Source organism: Carlito syrichta, unplaced genomic scaffold (assembly GCF_000164805.1).
Source record: "Carlito syrichta isolate Samal-C Ts95f unplaced genomic scaffold, Tarsius_syrichta-2.0.1 Scaffold310483, whole genome shotgun sequence".
In the NCBI taxonomy this organism is placed as follows: Eukaryota; Metazoa; Chordata; class Mammalia; order Primates; family Tarsiidae; genus Carlito; species Carlito syrichta.
In genome coordinates, this window is record NW_007254579.1 from 35,970 (window position 1) to 55,119 (window position 19,150).

The 19,150-nt window shown below is 40.9% G+C and overlaps 1 protein-coding gene across 1 annotated transcript in view; it reads right to left on the bottom strand.

Moving 5' to 3' along the window:
* Window positions 1–2,447: 2,447 nt before the first annotated feature.
* LOC103270852 (receptor-type tyrosine-protein phosphatase R) overlaps window positions 2,448–19,150 on the bottom strand; it is a 57,738-nt gene continuing 41,035 nt past the window's right edge. The window contains exon 6 of the mRNA XM_008068355.2: window positions 2,448–2,526. Coding sequence (XP_008066546.2) covers window positions 2,487–2,526 — 40 coding nt within the window. The 3' untranslated portion in view covers window positions 2,448–2,486. The remainder of the gene's footprint in view (window positions 2,527–19,150) is intronic.

The following is a 19,150-nucleotide window of genomic DNA, read 5'->3' on the forward strand; positions in this document are numbered from 1 at the left end:
GATGTCTGGGAAGGATTTTAATTCTCTATCACTGATGAAGCTGAGCTTGACTGGGTAGGAAATTCTTGGTTGAAATTGTTTATCTTTGAGGACTTTAAAAACTGGACTCCAATCCCTTCCAGCTTGCAGTGTTTCTGCTGATAGATCTCCTGCTATTCTGATTAGTCTTCCCTGTAGGTAGTCTGACCTTTCTCTCTCACTGACTTTAGGATTTTTTTCATTTATAATTACTTTGTGTAGGTGAATTACTATGTGTCTAGGGGTTGCTCTTCTTATTTGATGTCTTGTGGGGGTTCTTTGTATCTCTTGTTTAGATGGTCACATCTCTGGTGAGATGGGGAAAGTTTTCTTGGATAGCTTCCTGGAATACTTACTCTAAGGTGTTCTCCCTTTCACTTTCTTCTTCTGGGATACCAATCAGACATAGGTTTGGCCTCTTGATACAATTGCATGGTTTTTCTTTCTGGGTTTTCTTTCTATGTTTTTTAATAGATCTGGTTAGTTCCATGTTTTGGTCTTCAAACTCTGAGATTCTTTCTTCTGCTTGATTAATTCTGCTTTTCATGCTTGTCATCTTGTTTTTTATTTCCTGGATGAAGTTTTGTATGGCCAAAATCTTTTTTACAAGCTTTCTCGGTGTTACATCTAGTCTTTCTTGAGTCTTAGTAACTCTTTCTGTCCATTCCCTGATCCTTGTTGTATTCTGGGGCCAGTTGTTGGTGACTTCCATTGTTTGGCCTCTGAGGTCTGATTTTTCAGGCATTGTCTCTTTGGTACACTGGAAATTACCTTTGTTTTTCCATTGATTTTTCCTCATACACAAATTCAGTTTCAGTGGGAAGGACTTTCACTTCTGATGTTTGCTTAGTCTTCTATTCTTCCCTGATCAGGGCTCTGAATTTGTTCGATTTTGAAACAGGGCTGGGGGTGGGAAGCTTTGCTGTCTCTTGTAGTTTGAGAGTCGCATAAGGTGGAAGATGGGAAGATGCCATTGTATTTCATTGTGTACATTAATTCGTGTACATTAATTATTATTTATGTAACATGTATCATTCAATGTGTACAATGTCTGGCCTTGTATTTCTCTTTGGTTCTGTTATTCAGAATTATATATATAATTAATGTAACATATATCATTCAATGTGTACAATGTCTGGCATTGTATTTCTCTTTGGCTCTGTTATTCAGAATTATATATATAATTAATGCAACATGTATCATTCAATGTGTACAATGTCTGGCATTGTATTTCTCTTTGGTTCTGTTATTCAGTTGCAGTGGGAAGGGCTTTCACTTCTGATGTTTGCTTAGCCCTCTATTCTTCCTTGATCAGGGCTCTGTATTTGTTCTATTTTGAAACAGGGCTGAGGGTGGGAAGTTTTGCTGTCTCTTGTGGTTTTAAGAGTCGAATAAGGTGGAGGATGGGGAGCTAGGATTCAGAAACTACTTGCAAATCACAATGTTTACTCACTGGGGTACGGATTCCCTGAGACCCACTCCCCACCACCACTCTATATTATGATGCAATGGGTACACAAGTGTACCCCCCGAGTCCAAGATAAAGTAACAATAATGAGGAAAACAGAGAAAAGTAGAATGAAGTAAGATGGATACAAATAATTACAACAAGCAAACAAACAAACCAAAAAAACACAAAAAGAAAAGCAGAAACCAAAGCAAAAAACAATAAAACACACACACACACACACACACACACACACACACACACACACACGAAAAATAAACAAAAAATCCCCCCAAATACAGAAAAACTGAACATACACACACACATGCTTGACACAAAATGAAAGGAGAAGAAAAAAAGAGAAAAAAGGGGGGAATACAAATCGAACCCTCACACATACATTCACATCAACATTAAACTAAAAAAAACCCTGAAAGATGAACACTCAATCATTCTCATATACACATAAACAGAAAACAAAAAACGAAAGAAGAAAGAAAAAAGAAAAAGAGAAAAAAGAGGTGGAATACAAATGGAATGATCAACACATTCACACACGCGCACAAAAGAAAAAAATTTAAAAAAGAAATTCTGAGCACTAAGCGCCCTCTTGTGGCAGATTCTGTAATTGTTCCTCTCAGTGGCTCACCGGTAAGCCCCTCTACTGCCTCTTGTGGGGCCTCATTCACAATCTCCCCAGTGTGCGGTCTAGGGACAGAGGAGGAGGTGTGGTGGAGGTGGGTGGGGCTTTAGTCCTCCTCTCCCACTCTTGTATGGTCAGGGGGATCTTGTCCAGTGGGGAGGTGCGGGATTGTCTCTTCCTCAGGTATAGGCAGGGGGTGCCCCAGCCAGGTTTATCCTGGAGTAGAGTTCTCCTATCGCTGCTAATGTCCAGGCTCCACTTGGTGTTGGTCTCTCGCAGTCGTGCCCCAGCCGTGTGGGTCTGACGTTCAGGGAATTGCTGGGGAGCAGGGGTTGGGTCAGTCCTGGACTCACCACTGATCTTTTCCAGGCGTCTTCCTCATCCTTTTCTGGTCTCTTCCTTTGTCCCACGGCTGGACCTGGGTAGGGGATGGGCACCTGAGACTCAGCACTCACCCTGTCCCTCCAAAGTTTGTGTTTTCAGGATATTCCCTCTGAGTCACCATCAGCCCCTGAGTAGTTAATCCAGTGGTCACAGAGATTGGGTCTGTCGCTCCATGGTTAGCAAGCGGGAGCACTTCTCTTCCCGGTTTTCAAGATGGTGGCAGGGTTCCTGTTTCATCTTCTCCAATAGGGCTCTGCTTCTGGCTTCCTCACTGTGTTCCTTCTGCTGCCCTTGATACCAATGTCTGGCCGGGCGCTGCAGTGGTAAGGCAGAGCCTGGAGCTGGCAGTCACTCCTGGCAGCTTCTTCCTGGGAAGGGCTTTGCTGATTTTAAAAAATGATGCTCAGCTTCTGCACCCCGGGAAGTGCTAGGACCAAGCAGAGCAGCTGCAGCACCAGCTGCTTTATCAGGAGAGCCTTGGCCACTTGCTCTGGAGTCTGCTCTCAGCTACTCACACGCCCAGTTACTCACAGACACATATGCAAAATTGTCCATACACTTAGTCACTCACCCCGGGACTCACATAGTCTGACTGTCTCCATGCCACCTTGTCTAGAGAGCTCAGAGTTTTTTGCTAAACATTGCTTGCATTCTCTGGGAACTACACAATAAAATGTTTGCATTCTCTGTGGTACTACACAATAAAAGTGTAGTACTTCCCAGAAAAAGTGATTGAGGATTTTAATTGTAAAGATAAGGTAAAACACAACCTTTGGGATGGGTTATAAGGATTCAAAAACCAGGATTAATGAACTTGTAAGCATAAATGTACATATGAGAATTAATTTATAAAAATGATCAAATAAAAATTTACAAAAGAAGCTATTAGTCACTTTTGTATTGTGAACATGTTCTCCAAGTGGCCAGTGAAAATGTGTCTGGGAGTTTGTAGCAGCTTTTTAGAAGAATTTTTAAATGCATATGAGTTATAAACAGCCCTAGGAAACTCTGAAGATGTCTCAGGTGCACTGAGGGGAGTGGTAGATAGGTGGGATAGAATCCTGTCTAGTCACATTGCTGTACTGATAAGGAAGAATCAGACTAAAAGGATCTCACAGAAAATGCTTCCAAACTGGGCACAAACTTCGAAAGCATGAGAAAGACATGTGTACCAGAACATCATGTGACCCGTATTCACCCTAAGGTCTATGATTCCACCTGAATATGTTTAGCTCGAGCAGCCTATCTGAGGAAACAATTATATTGGTGGCCTTCAAACTCTTTTCAAATCTGGGAGTCCTTGGTTAAGAAAGAGAAGAAAATATCACTGGCAAGGCTAATAAACAGAACATGTCTACTCAGAGCTTGGCTCACTGAGGCGTTGGAGAAGGGCGCAGGTCCCCTCAGCCCACCTTTCCCCTAAGGCCCGTTGGAGCATAGTTGAAGAACATTAATTTATCAAAATGCAGGACAATCCACAGCAAGTCATGAATCCGGCTACAACTCTATCACTGAATAACCCAACACAGGTTGAGTATCCCTTATTGCAAAGGTTTGGGATCATAAGTGTTATGGATTTTGAACTTTTTCAGTTTTTGCATATTTGCATTATTTATATACTGGTTGAGCATCCCTATCCCAAAATCCCCAATCCAAAATGCTACAATGAGCATTTCCTTTGAGCATCATGCTGATGTTCAGACAGTTTTGAATTTGGAGCATCTTGAACTTTGAATTTTTGACCTGTACTGAGAGATGGCTCCCATAAGTTTTACAGTTCTCTGTAAACAAGTTAGCCAACTTTTAAAGTTTTTTCTCCATTCTTTGTCTTTAAAACACTAAGGAGATTACCATCTAGCACCAACAACCTGTGACCTTAGTAATTTTAGTAGTGACTCCAGCCATAGGAACCCAGTGTAATTGAGTAGGTAAGAACTGGTGGGGTACTGTGGGGCCAAACATGAAACTAATTTTAGAAAAGCTTCCAGACTTGCAATCTATGAGTTGTTTCAGTTCTAGAAATCTGCTTCTGATAAAGAGTATGGCCACTGTGTTCACAGCAGGGGCTCTGCCAACGGCTGTATCGTTGTGGTGACATCCCTGGAATCTGACCAGGACCACTATCAGAATGCCCAGAGGGAGATAATTTAAATATAGATATAGAAATATATCATTATTTAAATATATTTAAGTACACATGGGCATTTAAATATATGCATTTAAACATGCATGTATTTAAACATATACATTTTATATATATTTAATATGTTAAATATATATGGGCATGAATATAGACTATATAGAGAGTTGGGCTATCTCCATATAGCTAAATCTACATCTATCTACCATTTTTTTTAAGTTGAAGTATTACTCTGTTGCCCAGGCTGGAATGCAGTGGCATTATCATGGCTCACTGCAGCCTTAGCCTCCTGGGTTCAAGCAATCCTTTTGCTTCAGTCTTCCAAGTAGCTGAGACTACAGGTACCAGCCACCACAGCCGGTTAATTTTTTTTATTGTAAAGATGAGTTGTTATGTTACCTCCTTTGCCTTATCTCAAACTGCTGGGTTCAAGCAATCCTCTCGCCTTGGCCTCCCAAAATGCTAGGATTACATGCATTAGCCACCATGACTGATCTATCTATCATCTGTCTGTCTGCCTGCCTGCCTGCCGACGATCTATCTGTCTGTCTCTCTCTCTCTCTCCTCAGCCCTGGACCAGAGCTGTTGAGGCTGAATTTCTAGATTGAAGGCTAGAATTTTTCTATCTAGAAATTTTATTTCTATAGAAATATCTAGAAAATATACAAAGTTTCCCTAGGGGGTCTATATTAAATTAGGTTTGGGAACTGCTGCTCTAAGTTTCCTCTCAACTCTAAAATGCTGTTCTTTTGGCTTTTCAAGAAGACCCTAGTTCTAAAATATTATGACCTACTTCCAGACTGTGCCTATGCCTACCATAACCACTGTTATCAACAGTGTGAACAGCACGTAAGAATGAGGGAAAGGACTAAGCATTTATTAAGGTCAAATGTGCCCAAGGCACCTTGATAGGCAATAAAATATATTAATATGACAACAATAATAATGATAATAAAAAAGACATGCTCCTTACCCCCAAGTAGCTTACAATTTAGTTTCCTATGAGGAATCATGATTTAGGAAAAAACACTTGTGGGATCAAATAATTGTGTTTAAGTCATGTTTTAATTATTTTACTTGTTATTAATGTTTTTAGGATCTTGACATTCAATGTCATTTGATTTTTTTCATACCCCCTTCCCCACCTTGGGGGTATAAAACTAGTGGATGACATAAAATAAAAAAATAATAATTCAAAGAAGACGATTGTTGACACCATGTTGAGGATTTCATGAGACACCCTTCCCCACACTAGATTTCACTGGAATCATTCTAGATGCTGTAAAGTCAAACTTGAGAATTTCTGTTAACACACAGGCCTAGAATTTTACATCTATGGCATACTGTTGTTTCAGCACGCCACCTACAGGTCACATATGAAATAATCTATTTAAATTAGAAATGTTCAGGTCAGCCCTTTTCCTTAGTATTTATGGAGGATGTCCCTGACTGCTCTTAGGATTTTTCATTTAATAGAGGAGGCAATTACTTTTATAGTATCCGTGAACATGCTTCCAAAATATTTATCAATGAAGTACTTAGTCTTAATCTCTCCAATAAAATACATAAGCATTTCTCCCCACACCTAATGTATACATCATGCTTTATCACTTTCTTTCTTTTACTCTCACCCATTCAGCTGGAAGTAGATTCATACTACCCTGAATTTTCCTAGCACCTAAGCTCTCTTTTTCTTTATACAGCTTTTGGCTAGAATAGGAGCACTTTCTTCTTCTTTTTCTTCTTCTTTTTGGTTGGAGTCTCACTTTGTTGCCCAGGCTGGAGTGCGTGGCATGACCACTGCTCTCTGCAGCTACGAACTCCCGAGCTCAGGTGATCATTCTGCCTCAGCCCCACAAGTAACTGGGACTAGAAGCACACAACACTAAACCCAGCTACTTTTTTTGATTTTTTTTTAGGGGGAGGGGTAGAGACACAAGGTGTTGCTATGTTGCCCAGTCTGGAACTTTTAAATTTATTTTTCATTTTTTTGTAGAGGTGAAGTCTCACTATGTTTTCCAGGTTGGGCTCAAACACCTGGTCTCAAGCAATCCTTCCACTTTGGTTTCCCAAAGTGCTGGGATCACAGGCAGGAGCCAGTGCACCCAGCCTAGGAGCTGTGCTTATTAATTTTTTTTTTCTATTAACTTTTGTCCCCAATACTTTAACATTCCATGAATTATGAGGATAGAATGAACAATAACACATGTTTAAAGCTGATATAATACACTTTAAATTCTGGTTTTAAAAGTGCAATAAGTTCTCTTCTGTCAAACAGTGATGGCAAATCAAGTCGTTATTACCATGGTCAAGATCAGTATGATCACTTGGATCAGGAAGTTGGATGACAAAAATTTCATCTGCAAAAATTTCATGAGTACTTGAGGAAAAAAAAGAATGTTGGAGTTTTAAAATGCATAGCTAAGAAAGTACAGGCAAGGATAGTCCCCTTACAAAGCTCTACAGAATGTCCAAAGCCCTTCAAGTGTTGCCCAGAGAATTTTTCAACCTTCTCATTTGAAACCTGTATCTAGATTTCTAGACCATTCTTTGGCAAATATGGAATCATTCAACTGCATGATTTGTTCTTGCCTAAGTGTCTTGGTGCATACTTGTGCTATAATAACAGGCTCAGGATAATGTCCTTTTAATTTTACAAGGCATATACATTAAACAAGAGCAGAGAGACCATAGATCTTAAAAACTCTGGTTGCGCCAGGCTCGGTGGCTCAGCCTGTAATCCCACGCCTTTGGGAGGCTGAGGTGAGGGGATTGCCTGAGCCCGCGGGTTCGAGACCCGCCTGGGCAGCGAGACCTCATCTCTACAATCAATCAAAAAATCAGCCGGGCGTGGTAGGGCGCGCCTGTAGTTCCGGCTACTCGGAAGTCTGAAGCGGAAGGATCACCGGAGCCCAGCAGGTCGAGGCTGCGGTGGTCGGGAGCGGCCACTGCACTCCAGTCTGGGCGACAGAGTGAGACTCCGACTCAAAAAAAAAAAAAAAAAAAAAAAAAAAACTCTGGTTGCCTAAAGTGGCTGGAGAATTTAAGCAACTGTGAGGTGGAAAGTGAGAATTTTTCTTTGTCCCTGGACATTCTAGAACGAATTGGTAATTTAAGGACTGAAATAGATGAATATCATTCATTCAGTATTTCAAGAGCCTCTACTTTGTGCATGGAACTGGGAAGCAGGAAAATAAAAATGAATGAGCTTTCAGGAGATTCTGTGTGTGTGTGTGTGTGTGTATGCATGGGTGAACACACATTAACATGTGACAGTTATTTGTGGGGTCAGGGAAGGGGAGGAGAGGTAGTTTAATCCTATAGGCCTGTGGTTCTTCTGAATATGGAATGGGGGAAGGGAATTAAGGAGAGCACTAGTGTTGCAAACCCACTAGAGACTGATGTGGTAAAGGACCCTTGTTTGAGGTATGTTCCTTCAAGCAAAATGGGTCTTTGCCATACTTTTAACGTGTTCACTGTTGTAGGTCTTTTAGCAGTTAATCATTTTTTTTTTGAGTTGGAGTCTCACTCTGTCGCCCAGACTGGAGTGCAGTGGCCGCTCCCAGCCACCGCAGCCTCGCCTGCTGGGCTCCGGCGATCCTTCCGCCTCAGCCTTCCGAGTAGCCGGAATTACAGGCATGCGCTTACCACGCCTGGCTGATTTTTGATTTATTGTAGAGATGAGGTCTCGCTGCCCAGGCGGGTCTCGAACCCGCGGGCTCAGGCAATCCATTCACCTCAGCCTCCCAAAGGCACGGGATTACAGGCTGAGCCACCAAGCCCGGCTCAGTTAATCATTTTTACCCTCATTATTGATTAAAGTGGGTTTAAAATTCCAACTTGTTTCTTAGAATCCCTACTTAGACTAAGGATTCTATCAGGAAAAGAATTCTTCTGAATAGGGATTTATCAACAATATGCTAACATAGGAGCTAAAATTCAACAGCAAATAGAACAAAAGAGTGAAACTAATTATTCAAAAGATCATTTTCAGAGCAGGGGAAATGAGTGGTTTATAAGTTCCTTCCTCTCCAGAGCTCCAGGGTATGGCGTGGCATCCTTGAGGACATGCAGAGAGCACAGCTCCAAGTCGCCCCACTCTTGGTGACTAATGAGGCTAGGTACCCTGCCAAGACTGGAGACTTCTGTCTTTGGGGCAGGGTGGGGGGTGGGGGGGATGATGAGGACCATCTATTTTTATTTAAGCATTTCTTTCTACAAAATTAACCTGATGTCCAAGAACTTGTTCCTTTTTCATACTGAGATTTAACAAGTATTTACGGAACATGTAGTATGTGTCAGGCATTTGTGCTAGAGACACCACCATGCAGAGAAATGAGAAACAAGAGGACAAAGGGGGGCAGGAATGAGAAGTAAGGCAGGCAACATGGCGAGGGCTTGGAAAAGGGAAGAACCGTTGAGGCTTGTATTTAAATCCCTAATTTAGAAAAAAAAAAGGCCACTGAATACATTTATATATTATCAGACATTATTAGACAATAATAACTTCACTTAAAACATTGTCCTTAAAAATCACTTGTGGAGTCAGTGAGAAATTAAAACGATGGAATGCCAAGCATCATTAGAAAGCATATTGAGTGTTCACACCAATTTATCATTTCTCAAGTTACAACTCCATCATCACTACACTGAGACCTTTTTTCCTAAGGGATCTTGCAACAGAGATTATGCCTCACTTGTAAGAGAGGACATTAAAGTCATTATGGCTCATTATTATTTTACAAAAACAAGATTCAGCTTTCTTTTTCCCAGGTGAGCCTGGCTAATAATCAAGTCAACATGCATTTATCCACTAGAGGGTACTATTTCCATATTCTACAATAGATGGCTTTCGTCTAGGCCAGTGTCAGAACAAATCTGAGATCACAGCCCTCTCTCCATGTTTAAATTATGCCCAGATAATCATGCTGTGCTGCTAAATGGGAATGACACTTTAAAGTCATCTTTATAATATTTAGAGAAAAACAATTTTGTATTTATATAATTAAGTTCAAAGATTTTTTTTTTTGTTGTTACAGAGAAAAAACCCTCCATCAGTAGAAAAATAAATTAATTTTGCTCAAGTCACCTGCCATGAGTGATCTGTGATTTTTCACAGTTCTGCTCTCGAGGTCATGGACTAATATCTGGGCAAATCTGATGAGAGCGGAGTGGTGTCTCACTTCATAGAAAACAACGTTCAGGCCATCTATAAAGTTTTACGACACGTTCAAATAACTCCCAAGACAATTGTGTCTGCCTGCAAGGAGAAACCTCCTGACACAGTATCTGAGATTCAGAGCCAGTCTCTCTCAAAATAGGAAGCGAAGCATACGCTGGGAATTGTCTGTGCCTGCCCTCATTAAAATGCTTCTACAAAACAGGGCATTTCACCTAGTTCTGTCAACCTGTACATCAAGATCTGGAACATGGTCCCCTAGCAAAGACTTCAAGTCTCATTTTTAAAAAGCACTGCACTTAGTACTCTCCAAAGCAAAACTCTAATTTGAGCACTTAATCATTTTTACTCTCATTATTGATAAAGTGGGTTTAAAATTCCACTTGTTTCTTAGAATCCCTACTTAGACTAAGGATTCTATCAGGAAAAGGATTCTTCTGAATAGGGATTTAGCAACAATTTGATCACATGTAGAAGAATCAGAGAACACACATCTCAAAATATTATACCACAATCACCTCTTCTTTAGGGTTAGGACAACAAAAACTTTATAGAAATGCTAATGCTACTCAGCTTGGAGAAGCGAGCATCAGTCCCTCTAAAAATAGGTCCTACCCCACCAAATGGCCATAAGAGTTCCCAAGGTAATTGGATTTTGCCCCTGTGGTAGGAGTGTAAATGGAGACTACCCCGGGAAGCTGGGAGCAGTGTCCTGGATCAGGTTGCAAGCTGAGGGTTGTTGAAGGTGGAGGTATGGAAGTGCTGGGAAGTTCCTTCATTTGACCCTCAGGGCGAGGCATCCTGTGTGAGAGGTGCTCTAGGGGCAGGCACAGCAGTGAGAGGACTCTATGGGGCTTACTCCTGTCGCTCAGCCAGGAGTTCAAGTGGTGAAAGGGATGGCGGGAAAGGAAAGGAGCAATTGCAGTGATTGCTATTAGAGCCACTTCCAGGTCTGCACTCTTGGGATTCATTCAGCCACCGAGGCTCCAACATTTCAGGGTCTGCTTGGAGAGAAGCTAGTCCAAGCCTCTGCTTGCCAATAACCGATGGCCAATTTTTACCTCCTTAAGCAGAACTCTTCTATTTTTAATTCTTTAAAAATATAGCCTTTGGGGAGGTGAGTGGACTGCCTGAGCCCGTGGATTCGAGAACTGCCTGGGCAACTTGGCGAGACCTCATCTCTACAATAAATCAAAAATAAGCTGGGCGTGGTAGCACACACCTGTAATTCCAGCTACTCAGAAGGCTGAATGGAAGGATCGCTGGAGCCCAGCAGGTCGAGGCTGCGGTGACCGGAAGCAGCCACTGCTTTCCAGTCTGAGTGACAAAGTAAAACTCCAACTCAAAAAAAAAAAAAAATGGGTTGGCTCCTGTTCTACTCTCCCTGAGTTGCATCTGCTGCCATTTCTTTCATTTAATACAGTTACATTTTTGTTTCATGACTTGCCATTATTTTTTAGTCACATTTCAGAGCTTTTGCTTCCTTTTTCTTTGTTCTTGTAGGATTTTATCTTTTTTAAACTAAAGAAATCCTTTAAAGATTATTTTCCTAAAACTTTTGAGCACCAACTCATCTACATAAAAATGCTATCATGTCTCTCCTACAAATAAAGAGGAAAATAGCTTGAGGTTCATTGTTAATGGAGGACTTGTGTGTGTTGCCAGTCAGTGTCTTCCCCATCTCCGACATCCCCACAAAAGTATGCTATAAAAATATGATTAAAATAAATAATAGAAGGCTAAAGTTTTATCATCTGTGTCATCTAGAAAGAGAATGTAGTTTACATGTGGATTTTTTAACGAGACTGTCTAGATTTGAATCTCTAACTAATAGTGATAGTGAGATTATTTAATCTCTCGAAGTCTCTGTTAGTTTACCTGCAAGAAAGGCATGGAAATAGTGCCTGTCTCAAGGGATGCTGTGAAGACTGCCTGCAGGAAGATATTAGCAAGCACGGTGGTTAGTGTGTGGTAGGCTAGTGTCCAGTCCATTCGTTAGTATTTGTCCTTCTATTCCCACAGCACGGGCAATGGCTTGGTAGAGGGGTACAGGCACAGGTTTCTCTGCTGGTCCTGCCACCTCGACTGTTCATTATAAACATAGTGAAGTGGGCAAATTGTTATGCAGACAGTTGGGACAGTACAGAGATGAGGGCCACACCATATCCTTCAAAAGCAATTTTTGACTTTGAGTTTTCTGGATTTTTGTCTTGCCTCACCTTCATTTCACCTTCTTTACCATATTAGTGTTCACCATCTTCCCGGTCCTTTACATCAGATTACCACTGGGCCTCTAGAGTGGGGGTGACCAGATTCAAGAAAAAACCGAGGAATGGACAGTGTGCTTCTAGAGTGGCAATGAAATGGTTATCCGCCTTGAGTGTTTTTAATCTACCTCACTAAATTGCATCTTGCTTGAGTTAAAATCTGAAGAATATTCTGAAAGCCAAGCATAAAGTTTGCTGAGCGGAGTAAGAGTGTGGCACTCCATAATATACCTATGTGTTTAATATATTGATTTGTAATTTATTTTAAAAGTTATTTTCCATAGACCATAGGAATGTACCCTGCCTCTCCGCATGCCTCCAAAGGGTGTCAATTTTGAGTTTGTTAGGAGTACAACCTCTGGAGCCACACTGTTTGGGTTCTAATTTTATTGGTCATCCTCTCACTCCTAGTAACTTACTCTTAAGTTATTTGGGGCCTGGTGCAGTGACTCATACCTATAATCCCAGCACTTTGGCAGGCCAAGGTGAGAGGATTGCTTGAGCTCAGGAGTTCGAGACTAGCCTGAGCAGCATAGTGATACCTCGTCTCCACAGGAAAAAAAAAAAGAGTTGGGTGTTGTGGTGCAACTGTAGTCCTACCTACTCAGGAGGCTGAGGCGGAAGGATCGCCTGAGCCCAGGAGGCTGAGGCTGTTGTGAGCCATGATTGTGCCACTGCATTCCAGTCTGAGCAACGGAGTGAGACCCCAACTCAACAACAACAACAAAAATTTGGGCTGGACCTTAAACTCTCTGAGCGTTACTTTCCTCACTGTAAGGAAAGGATAATAGGTCCCTTGTGAGGATGAAATGAGAGAATGCATGAAAAGGGTCATGAAGTCTCGTTGAGTTGTCATTGCTACTTGGAGTTAAATTAGAATTGGCTTCTACATGTCTGTTTGTTATATGTTATGCTTATGACACCCCATATTGTCAAGCTGAGCCATGGTTGATGGCCTATGTTTCATGGTGCTAGATCACAGGTTCCAGTAGAACAAGTGACGTTTACTTGGAGGAGGCTATGTGTTATATGTGTATAATAGCTCGGAAGATCAAGGAAACCTGGAGTGTAAACTTGGTTCTGCTGCAACTGATACTGCAACCTTTGGCAAGCAGAGTAGTTCTGCTGGTGCCTCACCTGGCCCACCTTTTCCAGGCTGGTGCCCCATCTTCTCCTTCCCCGCTTCCTGGAGTGTTGGCTGTTGATGGTGGCCTGAAGTCAATGGTTGGTTGGCATGAGGGGACAGAGGCCCAGTCACTTTGCCTCAAGGTGAGACAGTGGTCCACGAGGGGCCACTCATGCTCAGAAGCTCCCTGTGAGATCAGGCTGAGGGTAGAAGGCAGCTGGCATTACCTCTATGCTTGTCCTCCTCTTAACTCTGCCCTGACTGCCTCATAGGCTTCTCCTGAGAGCATCTTCCCAACGTATCACTTGTAACAAGAATCCTTGTCTCAGGCTACAGTTTTACAAAACCTCACCTAAGACCCATGAGAGGATTCTGGGCCTCAGTTTCATTTGACAGAAAATGCTGGATCCATTTCCATCAATGAATCTATTTCATGAATATATATTTTAATTTTCAGAGTAGTTTTGTCAACTAAAGTCATATCTGTTCTATGTATAACCTTCCCTTTACTCAGCTGTCCCGAAGGGACATCAGTGTAGAAACAATTAAGAATTTTCCAAGTAAAAATTTTTGAGCATCGAAATAGTAGCTCCACTAGGAGGAGCAGGGGACAGAAGTAAAGGCATTCTACCTTGCTGGGAAAAGTGGCAGTAAGCAAAGACTTTGAGTTTGGGTATAGAATGCTCAAAGTTTTCTTGGCAAGACCTGTCTTTTCATTGCTTCCACCACTGCAGACAAATTTCTAGCTCTAATAGAAATCAACTAGGTTGCAACCTTTAAGAAATTCTTTAGACTCACATACCTGGGCATTCTGTCATTTGCGTAGTACCTATGGATACCAAAGTCAACCACACTGTGGTACAGCTTAAGAAAGTTAGGGAATGTTTATTCATTGGTTATCAGTAACCCTCAGGGTCCTATGGAGGCCTCAGTTGTGATAGAAGAAAACCCCCAATCCTGCCATATTCCTACTGGCCCATTCACTGATCACGGAAAAATAAAGTCAGGACAGAGAATGCTACCTTACAAGTTCCCCCATTCCTCTCTGAAGAGTTCTCTAACTGTCCTTGCTCAGTTTTCACTTCTAGTAAGAAAAATGAGAATCCATGGGAACATATCCAATTTGCCTGTTGGCCATTAGTTACACAGTAGCCTAAAGGGGAAATCTGCAGAAACTTTCAGATTTATAAGTTCTCTGTCTTCCTACTGAAGAAAAGTACTTTTTATGGTTTGAATGGGAATCCTCTTTTACTGGGCATTTGAAACCCAGCCTGTGCAGTTTCCTTGTGAGTGATCAGTGGGGGATTTGGGGAGAAAGAGATGGGACAAAAGAAAGGAAACATGAGCTAACTATGGCCTCACGCTGTGCCAGCCCTGTGACATGTGTCATCTAGCTTAACTGTCACAAGAGCTGCGTAAGGCACAATGCTAGTTTTCTCATTACTGGTGATCAAACAGGTTCCAAATTGTATATGTAAGTAGTATAACTACAGATAGCATTTGGATTTATCTTTCTAATCCCTGGACTCACTGTGGGAAATAAATTCATTCGTTGGACTAGAATAGGTTAATTTGCTACTTTTATTTGTTAGATAACATTTAAGGACCAATTTATAAGTATATATTTATCAATTATATATATAAATGTATATTTACAGATTGGATAAGCAAAACTATGTCAATTGACAGTTGAAAAATATGACATCATATGGCAGGTTTAACTGTATTAATTCAGTAGTAAAAAAGTTTCAACTTTTCTGAGTTTAAAAATATAACTGACCTAGTATAGGCTTGTGAAATGGAATCAGAGAACAAAAACAAAAAAGAATACTAGATTTTCTTTTCCTTCTCAAAGACATCATGCATTTTCTATTGTTAATTTTGCAATATCCTTTGAGGTCAGATGGGACAGATATTATTTTTTAGATTGGAAAAACTATACTACTGAGGACTTAGTTGATCTGAGTCACTTATTTAATAAATGTTAGCAGTAATATTAGCATGGAGACTCAGCTTTATAGTTTGCTATTAAGCTATTTGTTCTTATGGAAGATTCTTTAGAAATATATGAAATCTCTAGATGTAAAGGAAAATTAATGAATGCCACACTATTCTTTTTTTTTTTTTTTGAGTTGGAGTCTCACTCTGTTGCCCAGACTGGAGTGCAGTGGCTGCTCCCGGCCACCGCAGCCTCGACCTGCTGGGCTCCGGTGATCCTTCCGCCTCAGCCTTCCATGTAGCTGGAACTACAGGTGCGTGCTACCACGCCTGGCTGATTTTTTGATTTATTGTAGAGATGAGGTCTCGTCTGCCCAGGTGGGTCTAGAACCGCTCAGGCAATCCACTCACCTCAGCCTCCCAAAGGTGCGGGATTACAGGTTGAGCCACCAAGACCGGCTGCCATACTATTCTTAAAGTGTTCTTTATGTTCTAGGATTACAAGAACCATAAGTGACATAAGAGTATCTTGAGCCACAGTACTATTTTTAAGATTCTTACAATCTGGTTAAGGGATAGGACAAAGCACTTAAAACCAGCTTCAGGTCCCTTCTGAATGATTCTTTAATTAAAATCACTGCTAGAAGAGTGGTATATATGAGGATTTATAGGTGTTCTAAATCAATTGTGGGCACAAATAGGTTGCACAGTCAAGTTTTGTGTTGGGCTCTGGAGATGAGATAGGTAGACAGAGGGGACCAGGTAAACAAAGGCACAAATGTGGATAGCACTCTGAGGAGGTTGGGGATGAGAGCAGACTGGATGGAACGGAAGGTCCATTATGGGATGTAGTGGTACATGAATTTGCAGCAAACAATCACGGTCAATAATGTAGGACCTCTAAGACCCAATAAGATGGTCTACACTTTATCCTGTAGGCAAAGGGCAGCTACTGAGAATTTTTACACAGGAAACTAAGATAATGCAAGTGTAATAAACCTGAAAATTATTGAATAGGAGATGTGATAATTTGATGTGGGCATGTAAGATGAAATAAGGTAATATCTGTGAAAAACATAACATATATTAGTCATAATATCATTTTTATAATCATAAGACATAACAATTTAATCATGAATTAATGAGCGCCGGACCCAGGGTGATGATTATAGAAAGAGAGAATCAATAATAAGAAAGTTGGAGGAGTTAGAATCAATATGATTTGGTGACAAGTTGGAAATAGGGAGAAAAAGAAGAAAACTGTTCTGTCCCTCCCCTTATAAGATTCTTTAAACGTCATAATTTTCAGGGTATATTCTTTGTACTCAATTAAGCATATGCATTTAATCTCTATGTCTTCTTTTTTTTTTGTTTTCATTTCAAAATTGTATTCTATCATTAATAATATGAAAGTAATAGATTCTTTCCGTTAGGGATGAAAGATTTATATGGCATGATCCAAAAGATTTTTGGGACAAGTGACTCATAATACAGCCTTTATGGTCTCATGGTGATTTCAATGAAGCCAGACACTTTTATGCAATAAACAGAAGATTATTACTTCACTCCAGGATCAAGAGATGGAGGGCTGTAAAACATGAAGCTATTTTAAAGGCACCATTAGAACACATATGAGTAAATAAGTTTTAAAACTTAAAACTGCTGGAAAAATTTTCTGACTGCATAGGACACTGTACATTCTTTATATTTTATTACTCTTAAAACTCTTCATGATGCCATCTTGGCAGGGAATTATGGCAGAAAAAGGAAGTGAGAATAGAACAAGAAGGGATGGTGGAATAAGCAAATTGTTTCTATATAACTATTGGGAGTCGAACTGAGAATTAGTCATGATAACAGTCATTCATTCATTCATTCATTCATTCATTCATTCAAGCATTTATTTCCTGGAGCTCCTACTATTCAGGAATTATGTTCTATATGTAAGACATAAAGAGACAATCAAATCATATAAATGCCCTCAAGAAGCTTAGAGTCTACTGGCTAAGAGAAATTAGTTAACCAAAATTTAAGATACCCAAGAAGTGATATAAATACTTTATACATAGGAATGCAACAGAGGGGAGCGGAAGAGAATCAGTGTTGGGCTGAATCAGTGTTGGGCTGAAGGAAGAATAGGGACTAGAGGAAGAAGGGGAAGGAAGTAAAGGGAGTCTCCTGTGATTTCCAAGAGGAGGTGATGCTTGAATTTCCCTCCTTGTATTCCTACTCCTATCCCTCACCTTTGGACCTTTACTGTATTCAGGTTGTTATACTGTTGGGTGTTTTATTGACTTTGGGAGGAAATCTGAGAACAGAAAGCAAAGACATTTGAGTCCTGTAATGAACTTTGGAGTTCTAAAGGCCAGGCCCTCAGTGGAAGGACCCTTCTCATGGTGTGGATGTCTGATAAGGTCAAAAGTGAAATAAGGAAGAGCAAGGTCTTCTGTTCTCAAGGCCTGAGGAAAGGTCTGTGGTGTTAAAGGAGTTGCTTCCTGAGTGCAGATACCAGACTCTATATCCTTCATGGCCGAGCCCTGGAAAATGGGGGCCCTTCAGTGGAAGGACCCTGATCCTTGATAGAGTCATGAGAAGTGGCTGGAAGGTGTTATTGGGGGGTGGAGTCTTAGACATACCCAGTGTTTCCTGTGCTTCCATTTGGGGTAAAGCAGTGAGATGTTTTGGGCATCCAAGAGTGACTTGGACATAGAGGGGAAGAAAGAGGGAAGAGGATGAAGCAACAACTGGAAATGAAGGGGCTACATGAATAACAAGGAACAATGTGGGGGTGTCCTGGGTGTACTTATGAAGATCAAGGACATAATTGAATTTTAGCAGACGGCAGTTCACATAGATGAAATCAAGGCAGATGAGGCCCTTACTCTTCATGTTGAGAAAATCCCTTAAAATACAGATATAACTCTAGGGAACCAAAAGTAGGGGGTAGGTGAATCAGAAAAGGGTTGAGATTGTTTCTACCATTTAATTGAAACAGTATCTAGACAAAATCTTAAACTGTGTTACAGAAAAATAAAATCATGTTTCTTATCTCCTTGATTTGTAGACCCAGATTCATGTTCACTATATCGGTGGTATTTTTCAAGAGGAAGCACAGGTAGAGAGAAGAAAGACAGGTACAGACAAGTACTCATTCTTAGGCTTAAAAAAGCAGAGCATGGTGCTTGAAAGAAGGTACAAGTAGCAGGATGGGTATAAGAGGATGTTTAGCAAGAAATAGGTGTGAACAGAGGCTGGCAAAGGCCAGATCAGAAAGGATCTCCTAATCCCTTCTTAGGAATCATCCATTTCTTCCAGAAGGCAATGTAGAAACCCTGAAGAATTTTATAAAGAGAGGAATTCTCAAATATAATTTGGAAAACCACTGCTTGAGAGGTCTATTTTGTGGACTAGAAGAGAATGGAATGGAATTTGAAGTAGGAGACTGGTTAGGAGAAATGGGGAGATCCTGTTCTCAGCTGTACGGGCGTTTGGCAGAAGGGACCACTTGGAGAAAGGTGCCAGGTCTTCATAATGTTTGGTTGTATGGGGAGGGAAAAGAGGAATGAGGAGAAGCTGAGGATATTGCTAGGATTCAGGGTTACAAAAAAAGAGTGAGAAGAGAAACAATTTGATGAGGAAAGTCTTGAGTTCTATTTCTGAATGTTTTAAATTTGTAGTGTTTAAGTAAAATCAGGATGGAGATGTCCTGTTCAGAGTTGGAATATGGGTCTGGGTCTCAGCAGAGAGGTAGATTTGAGCTGGAGTATTTCTTTAAGAATCATTGGTGCTAAGAGGTAGTAAGAGAAGTGGCTGTGGGTTAGATTACGCACAGAGGAGAGAAGAGGACACAGGATGAAAATCTGAAGTTAAGGTGTGAAGGGAGTCTGTGGGGGAAGCTGAAGGTAGCCTCCCAAGAACCAGAAAAATGATGTATTGAGGGCAAAGGAGGAGAGAAGTGAAAAAAGGCGGTAGTCATTAGTGCTAGATGGGAAAATAAATAAAACATGT